Source organism: Neopelma chrysocephalum, unplaced genomic scaffold, assembly GCF_003984885.1.
Source record: "Neopelma chrysocephalum unplaced genomic scaffold, ASM398488v2 Primary Assembly neopelma1_138, whole genome shotgun sequence".
NCBI classification, from domain to species: Eukaryota; Metazoa; Chordata; class Aves; order Passeriformes; family Pipridae; genus Neopelma; species Neopelma chrysocephalum.
The window spans coordinates 327,641-347,586 of NW_020897800.1; the positions used below are offsets into that span (position 1 = coordinate 327,641).

At 56.6% G+C, this 19,946-nt stretch overlaps 2 protein-coding genes across 5 annotated transcripts in view; one reads left to right on the plus strand and one right to left on the minus strand.

Annotated features, from left to right (window-relative positions):
* The first annotated feature begins 848 nt into the window (after window positions 1-848).
* On the plus strand, window positions 849-4,315 carry LOC113975327 (5-hydroxytryptamine receptor 3A-like). Its single transcript, XM_027699231.1, has 9 exons — window positions 849-884; window positions 960-1,157; window positions 1,309-1,353; window positions 1,690-1,799; window positions 2,378-2,547; window positions 2,769-2,929; window positions 3,175-3,385; window positions 3,535-3,768; window positions 3,934-4,315. Exons 1-9 carry the CDS (start codon window positions 849-851, stop codon window positions 4,230-4,232), a joined length of 1,464 nt encoding a protein of 487 aa, XP_027555032.1. The 3' UTR covers window positions 4,233-4,315.
* A 2,383-nt stretch (window positions 4,316-6,698) lies between these two features.
* The window catches only part of ZBTB16 (zinc finger and BTB domain containing 16), a 54,150-nt gene continuing 40,902 nt past the window's right edge, over window positions 6,699-19,946 (minus strand). For all 4 annotated transcript variants that reach the window (XM_027699250.1, XM_027699248.1, XM_027699249.1 and 1 more), the window contains 3 exons: window positions 12,201-12,371; window positions 9,891-10,058; window positions 6,699-9,632 (listed from right to left, as the gene is read on the minus strand). In XM_027699250.1, coding sequence (XP_027555051.1) covers window positions 9,403-9,632; window positions 9,891-10,058; window positions 12,201-12,371 — 569 coding nt within the window. In that variant the 3' untranslated portion in view covers window positions 6,699-9,402. The remainder of the gene's footprint in view (window positions 9,633-9,890; window positions 10,059-12,200; window positions 12,372-19,946) is intronic.

The following is a 19,946-nucleotide window of genomic DNA, read 5'->3' on the forward strand; positions in this document are numbered from 1 at the left end:
GCATGGGTGTGAGGAGGAGGAGAGGGTGCGAGGAGGAGAGAGGGTGTGACGAGGAGCATGAGCGAGAGCCAACTGCCAGCAGCTGCAGCAGGAAAGGCCACTTGGCCCCAGTCATGATCATGGCAGTGTCTATATTTCTTCCCCTCACCCTAATTGTTGCCTCTCTCCCCCCTCCTGCTGCCCCCATCGGTTCATGCCTGCCTGGGTGAGGGTCGTGCCTGGCTGGCTCCCTGGCATTACCAGTCATGTGCAATGTCAGAGGGGCTGAGGCTGCAGGTTTTTTCTTTTTTTTTAACTTAAAACACAGATTTCCCTTCCAGCAGCTTTTCCCAAGTTCCCACAGATCTATTCCAATTAGTCTCTTCCATTAAGTGGGAATTGGACGCCAGGGCTGGCCGTGCTGCAGAGCAGAGCCAGGAGTGAAGGCGCTGCCCTGGCGTGGCCGCGGTGTTCGGGCTGCCCGGCAGGGAGGACACGGCGCTTCAGGCAATTTGCCCTCGATTGATGCTGCCGGTGTCAGCCCAGGGACTGTTTCCACAGGAAGCAAACACCAAGGTACCTAATAAATTAATTTAGCATCCTGCTTCATCTCTAACCTTCGTCACCTCCACCTGCTGAGCAAAGAAACACCCCTGAAAAGAGTGAGAAGTAGGAAACGTAGCTGGGGGCAGCAGGTCCCTCACAGTCCCCTGCTGCTGCTGCTGTCCTGGCACCTGTCCAGAGAGGCAGAGACTGGCAGCCGTCCCCTCTCAGGCTGGGAAGGTCACAGCACCAACCACCTGCACAGCAGAGGACATCAGTAAAGCATTAGGTAGTGTTTCTGGTGGTCAGGCTTGTTTCCCATCAAGATGCTTCTACTTAATTTGGATGGGAAACCTCGACTGGTAAGTGTGGGCTGGCAGCTGGCAGCATTCTGCAGCCCATGGCACACGCCAGGGTGATGGCAGCTGCTGCCCCAGTGCGAGCAGCCTCCCTCCCTCCCTCTGCTAGCAGGTACTCAGCGTGGGGGCCGGACACCGGAGCCCTCTGAGCCCGCCCTGCACCGTCTGTCCCACTACCTGCTGGCCCACTACCAGAAGGGCACTCGGCCCGTGCGGGACTGGCGAACGACCACCACCGTGGCCATCGACCTCATGGTCTACGCCATCCTCAGTGTGGTGAGTTCCTTGCTCTGATCCCGCATGTGTCCACAGGGAGGGAATGATATCTGGCATGCAGCATCCTCCTGGCATGCAGCATCCTCCTGGCATGCTCTGCCCATCTTCTGGAGTGCCAATGTTCTGACACCATGTCCTCTTCTTCCCACAGGATGAGAAGAACCAGGTGCTGACCACCTACATCTGGTACAGGCAGGTGAGTAGCTGTGAAACCTCACCCCTCCTTTGCCAGAGTCCCCTGGGGTCAAGCACCCCTGAAAAGACAGGTTTTTGTGTGGGAGAGGTGTGCAGCCCTGCAGGAGAGCAGTGAGGGGGAACCTATCCCAAGGGCTGGCAAGACCTCTGTAGCACATGAACCTCGAGGCTCAGCTTTTCATGTTCTGTGTTTTGCACTGCTGGGTGTTGTAACAGCCAGAGGATGAACCTTCCCTCCCTCCCACGGGGGGAAGATTGCTTGGTGCTAGTCTGGGATCTGTGTGCTAACAGAGTAGAAGGGACCTTGTGCTTCAAGTCCTCTCTCCGTTGTCCCCAGCACTGGACAGATGAGTTCCTCAGGTGGGACCCGGCTCGCTTCGACAACCTGACACAGATCTCCCTCCCCATGGAGAGCATCTGGGTACCTGACATCCTCATCAACGAGTTGTGAGTGCGGCCAAAGTCTGGGGGAAGATGGCCTGGGGCTGGACCTCCCTCGCCCACTGCGGGCACGTGCCATCCCATGCTTTGTATTCCTGGCACAGAGCTGGCAGCCTCCCCACAATGGGGAGCTGCAGATGGGGATCGGCTTGGCAGTTGGGCCGTTTCCAATGCTGGCTAACTGTGACTGCCGGTAATTACCCGTGCCGTGCCGGGGGTGGGATCCAGATATCTGGAGAAAGGCTTTGTGAAGGCAGCACAATGCAAGGGCAGCTGCAGAGCTGCTGGCCCTTCCCACAAAACCAGCCGGTGTCCTTCCCACTCTGTGGGGATTTAAGGTGTTCTCAATGGCTCCTGAGGGCCCTGGGACAACAATACAGACACTTCTAGGGCTGGCAGAAGGCAGCAGCCCAGGCAGTCAGAGGTGATACCAGGCAGAAATGCCTGTGTGAGTATCACCAAAAAAGCAGAAGAGGGGGCAAACCCCTGCTCCCGGGCAGTTGCCTCCTGAAACATCACTTGGCAGGAAGAAACCCCGCCCAGAGAGTTCCCCAGCCCACATCTCTGTCCCTCCTGTGTCCCAGTGTGGATGTCGGAAAGTCCCCCCATGTCCCCTACGTCTACGTCAGCCACCACGGGGAGGTGCAGAACCTCAAACCCATCCAGGTGATGACCGCCTGCAGCCTGGACATCTACAACTTCCCCTTCGACGTCCAGAACTGCTCGCTCACCTTCACCAGCTGGCTGCACCACAGTGAGTGCCGGGATCGCCGCGGCTGGGAGGCTGGGGGAGCGGGCAGGACCTCTGCCGGGCCGCAGCTCCGTGCAGGAGGCAACTCGTCCCTCTAGATGGCCCCAGCGGATCGGCGAAGCGTGCGGGGAGGGCAGGCACCCAGCCCAGCGTGGAGGTGCCGGCAGCTGCCGGCGCTTTGGGCAAGGCACCCCTAAGATCTCGCCTCTCCTCCGATCCCCCAGTTCGTGATATCAACCTCACGCTGTGGCGGCAACCGGAGCTGGTCAAGTTCGACCGGAGTGTCTTCATGAACCAGGGCGAGTGGGAGCTGCTCTATGTCCTCAGCCACTTCCAGGAGTTCAGTGTCAAGAGCAGTGACCACTACGCTGAGATGAAATTCTACGTAAGACCCTTCAGCCACTGTGTTTCTCGGGGATGTGGCACGAGGGAAGAGTCCTGCCCCCATCCCTGTCACTGCTCCGTGCTGCAGCACTCCTGCCTGTGGGTGGGAAGCTCCTGGCACTGAGCCCTTCTTCCAGCTCACCTTAGTGCCTCCCACCATCCTTGCCTGCCTTGGTGAGGAGCCACACCAGCTCCAGGCCTCGTTTCAACCCTTCACTGAGCCTTTCCTGTCTCTCTGTCCTGCAGGTAGTCATCCGGAGGCGCCCCCTCTTCTACACTGTCAGCCTGCTGCTCCCCAGCATCTTCCTGATGGTTATGGACATTGTGGGCTTCTACCTACCTCCCAACAGTGGTGAGAGGGTCTCTTTCAAGATCACTCTCCTGCTGGGCTACTCAGTTTTCCTCATCATTGTATCCGACACGTTGCCAGCTACTGCCGTTGGCACCCCATTGATAGGTACGGGGGTACAACGTGCCCATCCCACTGCCGTGGCAGCCCTGGGCGGAGAACACGAGGCCCTGAGAGCTGGGCAGGGAGCACTTGCTTGGGCCCGTGCTCTGTGCATGAGCCTTTGCAGGCCACTCACCTCAATGACACCTCCACAGGCACCTACTTTGTGGTGTGCATGGCACTGCTCGTCATCAGCCTGACAGAGACCATCCTGATTGTGCGCCTGGTGCACAAGCAAGACCTGCAGCCCCACGTCCCTGAGTGGGTGAAGCACCTGCTGCTGGAACGAGCCACCGTCCTGCTCTGCATCCGGGACAGGAATAAATTCAGCCAAAGCAGGACGCAGAGCTCGGACATCTCCAGGCAGGCAGAGAACAATGATAGCACAGGTAAGGGCTGCACAGAGAGGGAACTGAAGGGGTCTAGGTCTTACATAGCCATCTACATCTGTGTAGCTAATGTTTGTACGGTGAACTGGGTGCCCACTTCACTTGCAGAAATCCCAGTTCCCCATCTAAATAGGTTTTTCATATTTACCTCTCTTGATCTTGCAGCCAAGCTGACACCCTATGGCTGCGAGGACCCCCGTGAGTGTGGGGCGGTGGGGGGCACGAGGCCCGCCCTGGCCTTTGGCAGCCGGGCAGAGGGCTCAGCAGTGCTGCAGGAGGTCCTGCGTGAGACCACAGCCATCCGCCAGTTCCTGGAGAAACGTGAGGAGTTCCGTGATGTCGCCCGTGAGTGGCTGCAAGTGGGCTACGTGTTGGATGTCCTGCTGTTCCGGGCGTACTTGGTGGCCGTCCTGGCCTACAGCATCACACTGGGCACCCTCTGGTCTGTGTGGCGGGATGCCTGAGTGGTGCCCGCGGTTCAGGGCGGGAGAGGGGGGGCTGTGGACGCTGCCTCACTCCGGCGGGTGCTCGCCTGCTGTCCACCCAGGCGGGCTCATCCCTCACGTACCCCAGCTGCGGAAGGTGGAGCCGAGGAGGAGCCCCCCAGCCGCCCTGATCTTGCCCGAACCTCGCTCCGTGCTCGCTCCGCCGTCCCCGGTGGTGTCCCCGGCCCGGCCGCTGGTTCAGCACCGCGGACAGCGGCCCCGCCGCCCGGCACTGCCGCCGCCCCACCGGGAGCGCCCCGGCATCGGGGGCGTCCCCGCTGCCCCGGGGGGTCCCCGACGCCCTGGGGGTCCCGCTGCCCTCGGCTTTCCTACCCCTCACCCCGGATGCCGCCTTTATTCCCTGCCCCGGACCCCGAGCACGCTTGTCCCGCAGATCCCCACCATGCTTGTGCCCAGCAGTTTCAGCAAACTGGGAGAGACCCAGTGCCAGGCAGCGGCCAAACCGTGCCATGACCGCCGCCACAGCTGCAGTCGGTCCCCAGCTCCTGCTGCCCATCCACCCCTGCAGAGGGCAGAGGCACGAGGCAAAGAGGAGAGGAAAGCGCTGGAGACGCCGGGAGGGCCATCCTGTGCTCCAGGAGTATCCCTGCCTAGAGTGGGCTTGCAGGTGATGGGGAGCAGGTGGGTCGACAGCACCTGGCTCTCATACAGCCACCCTCAGACCCACTGGTCCTGGACCAAGACTCCCGCTTGCCATCCCAGAGCCATCACCTGCAGGAAAACTTCCTGCTGAGTGATGGGGGCTGAGGATGGGTGGAGTGGGCTCCTGCCGGCGCTGGCCTGCAGTAATGCGCTGATGGTCTGTAAGTGGCTGCCTATTGATGAGGTGTCCAGTTAAAGAGTTCGTGAGACACTAAATCAGCCCATTGATCCTGCCGAGATCGATGGTGCTACAGACCTGATCAGCGCAGCGGGCAATTAACACCCTCTGGAATGAGCTGCCTTCATGTAACATCAAACGCTCCAACAGACAAATCCAATGGGCCCATTGACCCAGGCGTCTGATGCCACTCAGACCATGTATTAAAAGAGGGGACAGGGCAGCAGGACCCCCAAGCCAACCTTGCCATCCCTCTCCTACCAACCAGGACTCTGGATGCCCTCCTGGGCCGCACTGTGAGATGCTCACCTGTGCTGCTGCATCCCAGGGAGTGTGTTGGTGGCCAACTGGTCCTTGTCCTTCCCTGTGTTAGGAAGCATTCCAAACCCAAGCAAACCCCTTTGTGCAGCTCAGTGGTCCTTTCCCCCGGAAGGGGAGGCTGCCTCTGCTGGAGTAAAGATCCAGATTCACCTTTTACCCTCTCGCTACTTTGGGAAGTGCCGCACGCGGGAAAAAGTTCCAGGCATCTCTCCGAGAGGAGCCTGGATTTTCCTCTTAAAAAAAAAAATCAATAAATCTGAATCTAATCTCCTAATAAAGGTTTAATGAGGACATAATGTTGATGGAACAGAACATTGTTGCAGCATAATCGCTCCCAGCTGCTGCGCGAGCGTGCACACAAAGGCCTGGTCCTACTGCGATTTCCCCGTTATTATAACGCCTTTGTGCCAGGCCAGACACTGAAAGGGCCTTCACTCCCCTTCTCCCAGGGCACTGCAGCCCACAGGTTGTTCACAGTAGGACCACCTCTGCTTGCCCAAACCAGGACCAAAGTTCCCCACCACTTGTCCAAAGCCTTCCTGGAAGAACTGTGCTGGGGAGAACTGGGGGAGGCAGGGACCACCATCAGGACCTTGGGGTGGGCACGCAGCCCCCCAAACCCACTGGGAAGCCCCGGGGCAGGGGACAAGCCTGGCCTTGACACTGGCACACACCGCTGCCTGGCACACACCATAAAAACTAAGGGATGTTCTGTGCCCGGTGACTCCAGCCGTGCTGTAATTAACATCTAACTGCACCATGACACCCACCGGGCGCAGGCACAGCTGGGCAATGCTGGCAGCACCCACCTGGCTCCGCCACGGCGTGCGGTGCCATGCCTTTTGCCACAGCACAAAGGGAGAGCAGGCGCTGCTGTTAATGTAGTCAGTAAATAAATAAAGGAGGGCTTAAGCTTAGTGTACAGCAATCAGTCGGGAACTACAGGATAATTAACGCAGCAGGGGGCCGGACGGCTCTGCAGGCAGGTTTAAATGAACGAGTTCACTTTCATTGAGGCAAACTTGCTCTGCTCCCTGGTGAGCCATGCAGGCAGCGTGCTGGGCGTCCTAGGGCGAGGGCTATGGAATGCTCCCTATCCCTTGGGATGTCCTGTGGGGACCCCCACCCACTGTGGTTGGTTCAGGGACAGAACCCCCCTCACCAGCCCTCTAAGCAGGCACCCCAAACTCACCACTGTGGGTCCCCCTGCAGCTTGCCCTAGGCTGGTGGGATGCATCCTTCCTCCTCCTCCTCCCAGCTGGCACAAGAATGGGACACGGCAGACCGAGACAACGGAATTAACTTTATTGGTTGTTTTTTTGTTTTCTAACTGCAGATTTCAAGGTATACAACTGAACATTGCTATTTTCCTTATGAGACTTATAAATAAAAATACAAAAAATGTTCACTACAAAAAAATCTACTGTTAGTAGGATGTAAAAAATATTCTCTTTGCTATAGAAGGCACGAACTTCACTTAGTGACACATGGAGAGAAAAAAACCTGCAGCAGTATATTCTTTCTTTTTTTTTTTTGTCTTTTTTTCCTGTCAGAAACACTGAAGTCTTACAAAGAAATGCATCTGAATCTACACAGGACGAAGGCAGGTGCGGAGAGCTGCAACTAGGAGACACCACAACTGGTTTTTTTTTTTGTATTTTTTTTTTTAGTTTTTCTTTATTTTTCAGGAAACTTAGCTAATGGCATCTGTGGCTAGAGGACAGAGAGGACTCACAAGCAGAACCGCAGGGGAGCAAACGGCAAGGGGAGACGGGCAAAAGTCGTACAAAAAATAGGAGCCGATAGACACTCTGAGAAAACCAAAGGGGAACTTGGGCACCTTCTGCGCCCGGGCTCAGAGAGGTGCTGAGGTAGACGGAACGAGGACAGCGACGGACCCGAACCACGAGCGGCAACACAGAGCAACGGGACGGGCAGGCGGGCGCTCACGACACCGACGACAAGCCAGGGGAGAGGGAGCCTGGGGCCGCAGGGCCCCGCGTGGCGCTTGGTCCTCACTGCTATGATACACATATATATACTTATATATATATATATGGAGGGGTGGCAGGGGCTGTGCCACGGCGAACAGTGCGGGGACGCGCGCCTGGGACACGACAGCATCGCTCCAACACTGACCCCGACGCCGTCGCAGCAGGGGCTGCGGCACTGAGGGAGAGGAACGGCAGGATGGGAGGGGAGGTTAAAGCAAAAAAAAAATTAAAAAAAGCCACATGAGCTCAGCCACGTGCTCTGCGGCACTGTGGCACCCGCGTCCAGCAGCGCCGAGGCACCGCGGGGACCTGCCGTGCACGGGCCAGAAACTGCAGCAACTTTCTCTGTGAAAGAACTGTTTTCTTTTTTTAATATTTTTTTCTGTTTTTTTTTTTTTCTTAGGCACAACAATTAAATGAGCCGTTCTCCACAGTCACATCCTGGATTGTACAGCAGCGGTGTCCCCCCCGTGTGGAGCAGCAACAGTCCCACGTGCAGGCGCACACGTACGTGCAAAGCCAGACCGGGGTGTGAGGGAGGATGCTGCTCCCATAGGTGTATCCCTGCTCGGCACCAGGAGAGGTGGGACAGGCACCCCAAACCCAGAGGAGCCATCAGTGTCCCTCCAAACTGTATCCAGACACCATCCCGCTCCCCACAACGCTTTTCTCCCCCTTTTTACCCCAATGCAGCAAAATGACAAAAAAAAAAAAAAAAGCCGTGGGATGGAACCACCGAGCCCGCGGCCACGCAGGAGAAACACAACAAAAACGAACACAAGAGGTAGCTTCAGAACCAACACCCCCGGCCCCGCGGGGCCAGGCAAAAAATACCAGTTTTGGTAAGGATAATGCACAACGGGAGGCTGGCAGGGACGCCACTGTCACACCACCCCTCCACCGCCAACCCTGGGCATGCGGCTGGTATGTCCCAGCCACTCTGCCCCCCGTCCCTCCCAAATCAATAAAAGCTCATGAGGTCACAAAAAATGAGGTAATTTCAAGTAAAATGTGCTAAATGCAGAAATATTCCAAAAGAAAGTTCAAAAAAACCAAACAAAAAGCAAAAGAAGCGGCGAGCGAAGCCGCCTGCCACCAGACACCACTCACTTGCGGGTTCCTGCAGCTGAGGGCTGGGCAAAAAAAAAAACCACCACACTTTGCACCTTCCAGGTGTCCCAAATCAGCAGAAGAAAAGAGGATCCCTCCGTTTGGAGTGATACCACACACTAGCAGCCCCCATTTCAGCACCGGCATTAACCAGGCGTCACCAAACGAGCTGCATCTCCCCATGGGGGGCTTTGCCCTTGCCCTGGGAAGGTGGGGAAGGAGGGGGAAATGCATAGAGAGGTCTTTGGTCAGGGGAGAGCAGCAGCCTCTAGTGCCCCTTGCAGTGTGAGGCAGCCTGGCTAACAGCTGGTCCCTGCCCCAAACACCCTCCTGTGGCCAGGATCCCCCAGGACACTCTTGTCAAAGCACTTGCAGCTCGCAGGGCACTGGTGCTCTCCCACCTGTGATGCTGCAGCCTGGGAGCACAGGAACCTGCTGAAATGGGGGCCAATCACCACGCAGGAGCTTGGATCCTCCACAGGTCATCCAAGGTGATCAGCAGTGACGGAGGACACCAGCAATTAAAGCCTTCCCAGAGCACCAGCCCTATGCACGCTTCCAGGGAAGTGCCTTGTTCCTACACAGTCTTCCCAGCAGTGCTGGGGGATGGAGGGGCCGTCTGGGGACTGCAAGGGGTGAAATCTGCCCTGCAGCAAGGGTGTGAGGGCAGTGGGCACACGAGCAGCTGGGGTGGTGGTGCAGACGGGGCTGGGGAAGGGGCTGGTGCGTCCCCCACCCTGGCGTGAGCCGCAGGATCCTTCCAGCAAGAAGCAACGAACGAGAACGGAAAACAAACAAGGCCATGGACGCTGCGGGTTTGGTGTTGGTTTTTTTTTTGCCCAGTCCTCTGCCACTCGGCCCTGTTGACCCTGAGCCTCCTTCCTCAGACGTAGCAGAGGTAGAGATAGGTCTTCTCTATCCGCCAGTCGGTCGGGATCTCCTCTGGCTTGTGGCCCTTCATGTGCTTCTGCATGGCGGAGAGGCTGGGGCAGTACTCCAGGCAGATGGTGCACTGGTAGGGGGAAGCCCCGTTGTGGGTCCGAAGGTGTTTGATCATGGCCGAGTAGTCCCGGGAGCGCTGGTGGCACAGCTTGCACTCGAAGGGCTTCTCGCCTGAGGGAGATGGGGGTGTCAGTGGGGGCTGAGGGCCTCCAGGCAGTAATTAACTGCCCGGCATCGATGCTGCCGCGGCGGGCACAGCCGATAACCGAGTAATGAACAGCAGAACCAATGTGACTATTGATCCCCTATTTACAATAGTTACGTGCCGGTGCATCCAGAGGTTCGTTATCCCTGATCCACGCTGCCGGCATCTCCGCCGCAGTAACCGCTCTGGCACCGCCAGAGTCACCAAAGCCCCCCAGCACGTACCTGTGTGGACCCGGTAGTGGGTCTCCAGCTGGTGCTTGAGGCTGAACTTCTTGCCACAGCCGTTGCACTCGTAGGGCTTCTCTCCGGTGTGGATGCGCTTGTGGCCCTTGAGCGTGCTCTCGTCCCGGAAGCAGCTGCCGCAGAACTCGCACTCGTAGGGGTGGTCGCCTGCAAGGACACGTGTGGGTCAGGGCTGCCTTGTCTGCTGTGCCACACCAAAACCAGCTCCCCAGCCTGTTTAGCCTGGGCACCCACTGCCATCCCAGGGATGCAGCGTTCCAGTTGCCCCAGTGGCAGCGTGCCGGCCCCCGCACGCCTGCGTGGAGGGGATGCTTGGGTCTGTGGCAGAGAGACTGGAGGGCACTGCAACCCTCCCGCCACCAATTCCCAGGTTTTTCACTTGGCAACACTGGCACAGACTCGGCCCTGGGCATATCCCATGCTCCAGACTGGGTGGCTGATAAATGAACTCCGGTTCGGCACCGAAGGCAGAATGATTTGAAGGAAAGGTGAGGGCTCCAGCTACTTATTTATTACAGCCGCGAAGGCAAGGACAATAAAGATAGATTGATCGTCAGAGACTTTGTTCATGAATATTTAAATATTACTGATTTGTCTTGTCACTGTAATTACAATTTCTCTGTGCCGCATATCCTACAAGCACAGTTTATGGTAAAGAATGGCGAACTGTATTTCACTTGTCCTGCTGCAGATGTGCAGAGCTGCCAAGCGTGTAATGTTCCCCGCATTTCATACATTTTCTTCAGCTGTGAAGGCTTAAGTCATCCACAATGACCTACGTTTTTTCATTATCCCCGTGTCAAACTGCACTCGTGCCTGGGCATAAATTGTCCTTCTCGTTATATACTCACATGCCTGCGCTTTTGCTTCCTCTTTAAAATGATATTTTACTCTCTCCCCGTGTGCTGCAGCCCAGCCCTGCAGCCCCTTTCCCCCTTCTGCAGCTGCTGCCTGGGCACTGGGGGAGGAGGATGCTTGGGATGTAGTTCAGAGCCCCCCTCTGAAGGCGAGGCAAGTGGTGCCTGTGGGCAGCTGCCTTTCCCCTCCCCATGCCCAATTCCAAACTGTCACCTTGGCTTTTGATCCTACAGTCAAGGATAGCAATTTTGCAGCTAGAGGCAGCCAGCATTTCAATCCACCCAGTTTTTGGGGGAGCCAGGGCCCATGGAGTGCCCCGGCCCTGGGAGAGCATGAACATCCTGCAGCCGTGCAGTTTGGCACCACGCAGCACGATTAAATGCTCCTAAAGTGCTGATGATCCTGGTGTTTTCTCACAGCCGGGAGCTGCTAAGGCAGCAGAGGTTGGGGTGGGACACACGCAGCCCGACCCGCAGCCCAGGTCACCGGATTACTGGCTATAAATAGCTCCAGTGCTCAGCATTAACATGCTTATCATCAGCACAGGATTCCCGTTTCCCACATCAGGACCCCAAGCCCACATGTGGGTATGGCAGCTGCCAGCCAGAGTCTGGACAGAGCAACTCTCCATGACACCATCCACAAGACTGCCAGCAGCCACGTTTAAGTCCCCTTTGGAGATCATGTGCATGCTCTTTGGAGATCATGTGCGTGCCCACTGCCTGACAGGAGAAAGGAGAAGGGGCATCCTGGCTTGGCACACATTTTCCTCCCTGCTGGCAACAGCATTGCTGCCAAGAAGGTCACACGAGCCTCCCCCTTGTGAGGGCAAAGGATGGGTGAGGAATGCTTCACCCATGCGGTTGTGGAGGACCATGGAACCAGATGTGATCCCGCATGACCCTGCTCATTCCCCAAGGATCAGCTTTTCCAGGGGTGTTTTGTGGCCAGCTCTGAGTGGTGATGCTGGCGGCGTGGCCAGGACCAGGGAGCTGCCTGGGGATGCCGTCGGAGGAGCTGAGGACACGGCGCGGGCGCTTTGAGGACACAGCGTAAGGCTCTCCCACCCGGCGATCCCGCAGCCAAGCCCTGTCCTGGTTGGGGCCACGGCAGCACCAGCTACACGTAGCGCAGGTCGCCCTAATCCCATTAGGGCCGAGCACCAGCTGATTATGTGCATCTACCGCCGTAAGCTGATGAGGCGGATATGATCACACACCCCCTAAGAAGGTCACGTGCCACCTCAGACCGGATCAACTTATTACACGCAGTTTTCTTGCTTCCGTTTTGTTTTTAAACTCCAGCCACTTCAGTCACCTCCACGCTTTTAAGACAATTCACCCTTCCCTCCCCTAGTTTTCTTTTTTACATATGGAGAAGGAGCCTGCCCTGGCCACCCCAGTCCCGAGCCCCAGGGTGGTGCCCCTCTACCTGTGTGGGAGCGCAGGTGCCTCTTGAGCGCGGTGTGGCTGGGGAAGGTGCGGTTGCACTCGCTGCAGATGTAGCTGCGCACCCCGGCGTGCACCTCCATGTGCTGCTGCAGCGCGCTCTGCGTCTGGAACCGCTTGCCGCACAGCAGGCAGAAAACAGCCATGTCAGTACCTGTGGGAGAGGGAGAGACACCACTTAGGCACGGCCTGGCACCCAGGACCCCTGACCCGCTGTCCCATCACCCCCTGTGGGGGGGTCCCTGCTCCCACATGGCAGCAGGGACACTGTGGCAGCAGGGGGGACCCCAAGAGCTGCAGGGCTCTGGGTGTTGTTGGGGTTCCAGCAGCAGGACCGGCCACCTCGACCTTGCTGCCACTGGTCCTCCCAAGGAAACTGCTGAGGAAGACAAGTGCCTTTTATTGCTCTGGAGGCAGGTGGGAGCCCTAAGGATGACAAGGGATGCCCAAATGCAAGGCAGCTATTGGGTTACCACTGCATCCCCACACCCCTGCAAAGGCTGCTGAGCTCAGACCTTGTAATGCCCAGGGATAAGGGGACTCCAAAGAAGCGTCCCACAAACCTGCCCTCGGGAGCAGAGGGTGGGATGCGAGGGTGATGCACCCACCCCTGTGCTGCACGTGACCCTAACCCACAATGCAGACCCAAGTTCCATCCCATTGCCCACGTGTACAAATCTGGCTGCAGTGACATAACAGGGACAAACCCCCAACCTAGGTGCTCATACCCTGTCTGTAAACATCTCAGACCTCTGTGCTGTTAAACAGTTTGTTTTCACTTATGCATAGCTGATTGTTCAGAACCTGTGAGTCACTGCAAATTGTATTACGCAGGGAGATTAAGCAAATAAATGCTCGCTTTTTGGAGACATTAAAATGTGAGGACTATGGAAATAAAATTAGCTAGAAAATTGTATTAGCAATTCATTAGCAGCACAAGATGTTCAAGGTAACCAATGGATCCTTGCTGCCTTCAGGAACAGCAGGGATGGGGGGCTGCTTGCCATGCTGGCAAAACCAACCCTGGGGGAACCAGCAGGACCACGGGGCAGGGACACAGTGGGCAGCAGCAGTGTCAGCACCATGGTTCTGCCCAGCATGCAGGCAGGTGCCAGGGGAGGATGCTCCTGGGCAGCCCCACACCTCCAGCCTGGCCCAGGGGCTCTGGGCATCCCAGAGAGCATCTTGGTTCACACCCTGCTCTGACACTGCACTGTCACCCACCCAGGCCTGGTGGCACACCGTGGCCAGGTCTGCCCTGCTGGGGATGAAGGAGCTGCCTGGGGGGATGCTCAGTCCCAGCCTTGCACTGGGCTGCCCAAAACCGCTTCAAAATCTGAAAAAAACCCCAGTGAAATGGGAATAAAAGCGGCAAGAGAGGCGGCCCCTCGCGGGAGCTGCCTTTCTCCCTCCGCAGGGATTTATCCCGGGGGGGGTGCGGACTCATGTGCCCCCCACGCAGCTGCGGACAAAACGCTCCCGAGAAAAAAAAAAAAAGGCAAAAAAAAAAAAAGCAGGCAGCCCCGAACGGGCCGTGCAAAGCAAATCCCGAGAGGTATGTGGCCCCGCGGCCCTCGGCGGCCCCGGCGGTGACAGCAGGACGGGTCAAAGGTCCCCGAGGCTGAGCCCCCAGCCCGCGGCCAGCTGCGGAGCGGAGGCCCCGGCCGGCGGGACGCCGGCCCCGATAAATCTGCCGCCAGCAGCCCCCGCTGGGGCCGGGGACAATGGGCTCCCGTGGGGGCGGAGGGCAGGACAATGCCGCCGGGCCGGCGCGCGGGGCCGTAACAAATCCTCCCTGGCACCGTAGGGCCCTCATTTGTGAAACTAATTGGCCCCCGCTTGAATAAAAAAGTGGGCCGACTCCAGCAGCCGCAGCGATGGGGACGAGCTGCCTTGTGCGCGCACGGAGGACGGGGCTGGTCCCCGGAGCCGGGCATCCCCCGGGTGTTGCTTCCTAGGACCTGCAAAAGGCGGATTTTAATTGCCTTTTTTTTTTTTCCAGGTAATGCATCATTAAGTAGATAAACACCCCGAAGTGGGAGGTCAACACGCACTGGCACGGCCTGTGGAGGCACCCAGTGCCAGCCGCCCTCTGAGAGCAGAGCATCTGCAGGGTGCAAAGGCTGATGCTGGCCGGGTGCAGAGGTGGAGGGTGTGGGAGATAGCCCTGCATCCCAGCATCGATCCCAGCAGTGGGACATGGAGGACCGAGCTCAGGCACTGCTTGTTCCCAGTCCTGAGGCTCCACTGGTGACATTCTCCAGCAGCCAAGGGGTGCAGCAGGCACCACACCAGGGCTCTGCTGGGCACCGCCTGCTGCCGGCCTTCAAGTCACTTGATTTTTTTTTTTTAAGCTACATGCCAACTATGTCCCACCCTTGGAGAGAGGATGGGAGGTAGGAAAAAACGGGAAAGCTCATGAGAGGGGGCCACACTGGTTGACACTGGACTCGGTCCCTTGTCCTGCCATGAGTGCATCCCAGGGCTCCAGCCGCAGCAGCCCCGAGCCAGCCCTCAGCCATTGGAAGAAAAATCACCTCTGATAAAGAAACGCTGCCACCCCAAATCAGTGAGAGACGGATTTATTCATTTCTCTGACATTTTAATGGTTTCTCCCCTTTTTGCAGGAAGATGATTACAAATTAAGCAGCATTTAAACGCTTTTTACTGTCAACAATTAAAAGGGGTGAAGGCGGGCGAGCAATTCATTCCCTGGGAAACACGCCGGCTCTCGGCGGGCGCCGACGGCCCTTCCCTCTACTGTACACTGCACAATGGCCCCGAGTGTGCCATTAATTTTGCAGGACGTTCAAAAGCAAATTAAAATATAAAAAGCCCCCGGGCACAAAGATAGATACTGAGGGAAGGGGCGGCGTAGGTCAAGCTCGCGGAATTAAAGTCTTAGCAACCGGGGAGGTTTAAGTGCAGCCCCGCACGCTGCATTTGGCCACTTTTGGCCACCACCTTTGCCCATCGTCCTTGGTTTCTGTGTCCCTGCCAGACCCTGGCTCTGTGCTGGCAGCCGTAAGCTGTTCGTGGGGCAGCTGTTGGTGCTGCCACAGGGTTTGCAAACGGAAGCCGGAGCGAGTCGGGTATCGGATGCTCTTCGGGCGAGCACATTGGCCGCGTCTTGCAGGACCTTTTTTAAGTAGGAGGTGGTCCCAAAACTGGTTTTTAGGGGAAGGATGCTTGCTGGAGGGAAAAGCCTATGGCCTCAAGCCTGGAGATGCACATTGCTGTTCTCCAGCAGCTCAATCCCAAAGCAGTGCCATTGCCACAGACCTGATGACAAGCAAGACGTGACGTGTGACAGTGCCCGTCCGAGTCACGGCGAGGGATGCTGCAGCACCGTGGCATCAAGCACAGCACCGCCTCCCTCCCGCTGCCTCTGCCAGAGCAGGAATTAAACTAAAATCCAGCATGGCAACGGGCGAGGGAGGCAGCGTGGGGTGGGTTTCCCCCGGCACCGGACTCTGGTGGAGTTATGGATGCAGGAGGTGCGCCAGTGGCAGAAAGGCGACACGTCCCCTTTAAAAGGAAATATAATTTACAGTGTGCAGCCAGGCGGGCCATAGTTTCAATCTCGTTTACTATAGAGAAAACTCTGCTAGCTGTTCTCTATCCCACAAATCCGATTTAATCAGACAAGCCAGCCAGCGTGGCTTGAAGTAAAAACGGATAATTAGTAAACAGAGAGCTACTTCAGTGCTTCATTGGCATTCGAGCCGGGCTAGTGTGTCGCATTTAAAATGCAGTCTGATGAAGTTTACAAAATCAAACCATTTGTTACTCCTATTGAAGAGGCTTCAGGCCACTTGCAATTAAATTGGAATTAGTGCTCAGAATGAGATACAGCAAATTCATACTAAAAAGGGATCTGACTTTCAGACATTTGACTTCAAGTTTTTCCCCCCGTGCTAGAACGAGAGTGTGTGAGCTGTCCCGCCAGCCCCCCGGAGCCCCCGGCAGCACCACTGAGCCCGGACCCGCTGTGCGGGCGGGCGTGGGGTGACCCAGAGATGCTGCAGCAGCAGGGGAGGGGGGACTGAAGGGGACCAGTGCCACCGTGCTGGTGAAGCAACCCCTGCTGAGCCCCAGTTGTGGCAGCACGGGGCCGGCAGTCCCCAGACACGTGGCGCCGACGCCGGGATGCGCAAACCAAACCACCCCTCTCAGTCCTCCTCGTAACACTGCCATCTTTCCCTGCCTGTCCTCAGAGCCGTGTTATCAGACTCTAAAAATGAGGCAGATCCACCCACTGCTGCAATAATCAGGAACTCAGAATCGAAGGCTGCAGAGGGACATGCCAGGAAGGCATCACCTCAGACATGGGGGTGGTCATGTCGATGGATGCTGATGATGCTGCCTCCTGCATCCACCCTGACACCCCCAAACCCCCGACTTGTGTCCTGCTAATTTGGGGTCTCCCACAAGGCTCCCTCCTCCTTCACTCTTCATGTTTAACATCATCTCTTACATAATGCACGTGCCAAAGAGGTGAGCTGATACTACTGCTGTCCTTAAGACAGAGGTGAATAGCTCCAAAACAACCTGGCCATGTAAAGCAGGAGCCTGAGGTCTGTTGGTTCTCCTGAGATGAGATTTCAGGGATGTTTGATGTTTTTTTGGCAGTGTGTCAAGGGCTTCCTACCAGCCTCCACCTCCTGGCCAACACTGCTGGCTGCCACTGCAGGGGTGGCTGCAGGCCCTGGCATGCAGGAACAGCAGCACTGGGGAGGAAGGAGCCATTGGCAATGACAGTCAGAGAGAGGCAGATAACTCTCCCTTCCAGCCCTGCCCATGGGAAGGCTGGGAGAGGCACCAGTGCTGGCAAGGGGCACATTGCCTGGAACATCCCGTCACAAGCTCCAGCACCTGAGCCCCGGCACAGCTGGCCTTAAGGACGGCCTGAAGGCACTGGGCTCAGCTTGGCACAAGGCTCCCTGGGGACACCGTGCATGTCCTGCTGCCATCGAGCTGAGGAGGAAGAGGATGGGTGATAAAGGACAGGCAGGAGAGGGGGCACCAGCATGGCCTGGGGACATTGGCGATGGCACCAGCACCAAGGCTGCATTTTGCCCCAGGAGGGCACTGAATGCATGTGCAGGGTAAGAAGATGAACCCAGTTTCAGTGTCTGTTTTCGGGATTATTATGAAACCCAAAGCGATGTTTTTGGTGGCTGCACTGAAGTGCACCCCTGGGGCAGTGTGAAGGACCCTTCCTTGAGGAGGGACACCTGCACATGCCTGCCTGGATACCTGGGTTTGTGGGGGTGTCACGTAGAGCCAGCCCTTCGCGATCCTCACCCGCTCCAGTGCTATTGAGGGGTGATGGTGGCACCTGTTTCTGTACCGAGACAAACAGTCTCTACAAACTTCATGGTTAAGTGGAGAGACAGGGGAAAATCCTGGATGATAAACAGAGATGTGCACGTTTCGTGCCAGAGTCACCAAATCATCCTGGTTTCAAAGGCTGCCTCCGGACTCCATGGCTCGGCTTCCATGCTAATTAACATCTTTATGGAAGGCAACTTCTCCCAAGGGGGCATTTGTTTGATTATTATTATTTACTCAGAGATAGTGCAGCTTTCTTCCCAACTTAACCGACTACGGGAAATTAATTCTTAAAAAGCAGCCAATGCTGCTGGTTTTTCCTTGCAGGCTGCGTGTGGCTGCTCCAGCTGCAACAGGAGGGCAGAGCATGCTCCCAGCACTGCCCGCTGCCTCCATGCCCACTCACCCTTTCACCAATGCCAAGGAAAACTCTGGTGTTTCAGAGCAGATGTTGTACAACATTGACCTTGCAAGCACGGGGGATTAAAAAACCCCCTCAAACCTTAATGCCTCATTTTTTGCTCCTACAGTGATGCATAGGGCTGCTTCCCACCCAGCAAGCTCCTGGGTAGGATGCACGTGGAGGATGCTCGAGATGCGGGTGCCCGCAGCAGCCCGGGCAGTGGGTGACACACCCTGAGCCGCAGCTCTGGCACGGGCAGCCCACGCCTGCTGGGGGTGATTTATTCTGGGGGCCATCTGGACCTGGGGGACAATGCGGTCCCGCATCCCAGTGACCCGGCGCGTTAGTCACACCCTCTCAGCTCGACCTTTCTGTCTCCCTCTGAGCACGGTGGGACGAGCACATCCCCATCTTGCTTCCCTTTTGGGGAGCCCGCTGCTCCCCCGGTCCCACCGGTGGCACCTCGTGCCTTGCCCCACCACCCTCCATCTCCATCACTGTCACCATCGACATCATCATCGCCTTCCCTCGCTGCTTCCTCGCAATTGCTAAGGCAGAGCAATTATGAGGGCGCGCGGGGAGGGAAGGAGCCTGGCGACGATTAGCAGCGGCGGCTTTATGGCAACAGGCACACAACTCATTCGTTTCATGTTTTGCTGAATATAAAAGCGCCGAAACATTTTAATTTTAAATTCTTATCATTGAATTTACTGCTTTTCTCTCGCAATGATTTGTGTTGCTTTTTAATTTTTACAGTCTCTACAGAAGCCAGATGCTACCGCCTAGGGCCAAAATAATAAAAACCCGCCGCAGTCGCGAGTTACAGAACAAAAAGGAAACGTGCGGCTGACAGAAGTTAATATCTCAATTTAACAGTGCTGCTCCGCTAATGATCCTTTGATATGTGTTTATTTAGAAAGGTCTGATCTTGACCTTGAAAGCAAACTAAACTGCAAAGTCTTTATGAGAGGAGAGAAAGACTTTATTTATAGACTGGCTTTGCGTCAATCACGGCGGCAGCTGGACCCGCGCCGGGTGAAGTCCTGCGGCCGCCCACGGGCCCAAACGGGGTGTTCAGTGGGGGATGTGTTTTTGGGGGTGTGTGGGGTTAACTGCTGAGGAGGACTGTGGTGTGCACCCCATCTCCAGGGCAGGATGCTAAGCCCACCATGGAGATGCAAACCAAGGGATGTGGGCAGCTCCTGGTCTGCAAGGGATGCTCCTGGGGGACAGCACCAGGCCAGGCACACCCCTATCCACAGCACAGGGGACAAGCCACCCTGGAGCACTGCATGTGCAACCCCATCCTGCCCTCCCTGAATGCGGTCCCCAGGCTTTGGAAGGAAGGGACGTGCTCAGCATCACCCCAGCCCGCACTGGCAGAGCCTGAGCAGGCTTTTCTCCTCTTCCTGAAGAAACTGAGTACTGTGCAAATCTGGCAGAAGGATTTTAGAGGCCAATCCCATTTACTGCATCTCCACCTGCCGGCTGGGGAAGGCGGGAGGTTCCCAAGCTCCTAATTTCCCCAAGTTCCGCGCCAGCCTGGGAACGCACTGCAGACACTTCACACCTCTGGTGTGCTGTACTTTCCAGCCCAATTTCCATTTTTTCAGGCCAAACACTTGTTTGAAGCCATTTGCAATCCCTAAAGCTTTCTGGTCAAAGCTGGAGGCACGTCCTCCCTGCAAAGCTGTACTCCCCAAAGCCTTTTCCTTGTACTGAATGCCTATCAAAATATATCAAAACCATTCATGTAGCCTCAATCCTGATCAACCCCGAAAAAACCCCAGCATTCAGCTGTTTCAGCTCTAAAGGTACCAATGGAAAACTGCCTCTGTTCCTGGCAAAGCATACATACCACCTGGCCAAAATGCACTAGTCTGGTATCTGGGTGTCTATGTGCAGCACCTTGCTTTTGTGCTATTTTCCCCTAAGCTGATCCCATCGCTCTCAATCCTGAAGAATGCCGGATTCCTCTCTGCCATTCCCAAG

Coding starts and splice junctions, on each gene's coding strand:
- LOC113975327 (XM_027699231.1), top strand. CDS start 849: ATGCTTCTACTTAATTTGGATGGGAAACCTCGACTG. Junction 1,354..1,689: donor CCTACATCTGGTACAGGCAG/GTGAGTAGCTGT, acceptor CGTTGTCCCCAG/CACTGGACAGATGAGTTCCT. Junction 3,769..3,933: donor AGAGAACAATGATAGCACAG/GTAAGGGCTGCA, acceptor TTGATCTTGCAG/CCAAGCTGACACCCTATGGC.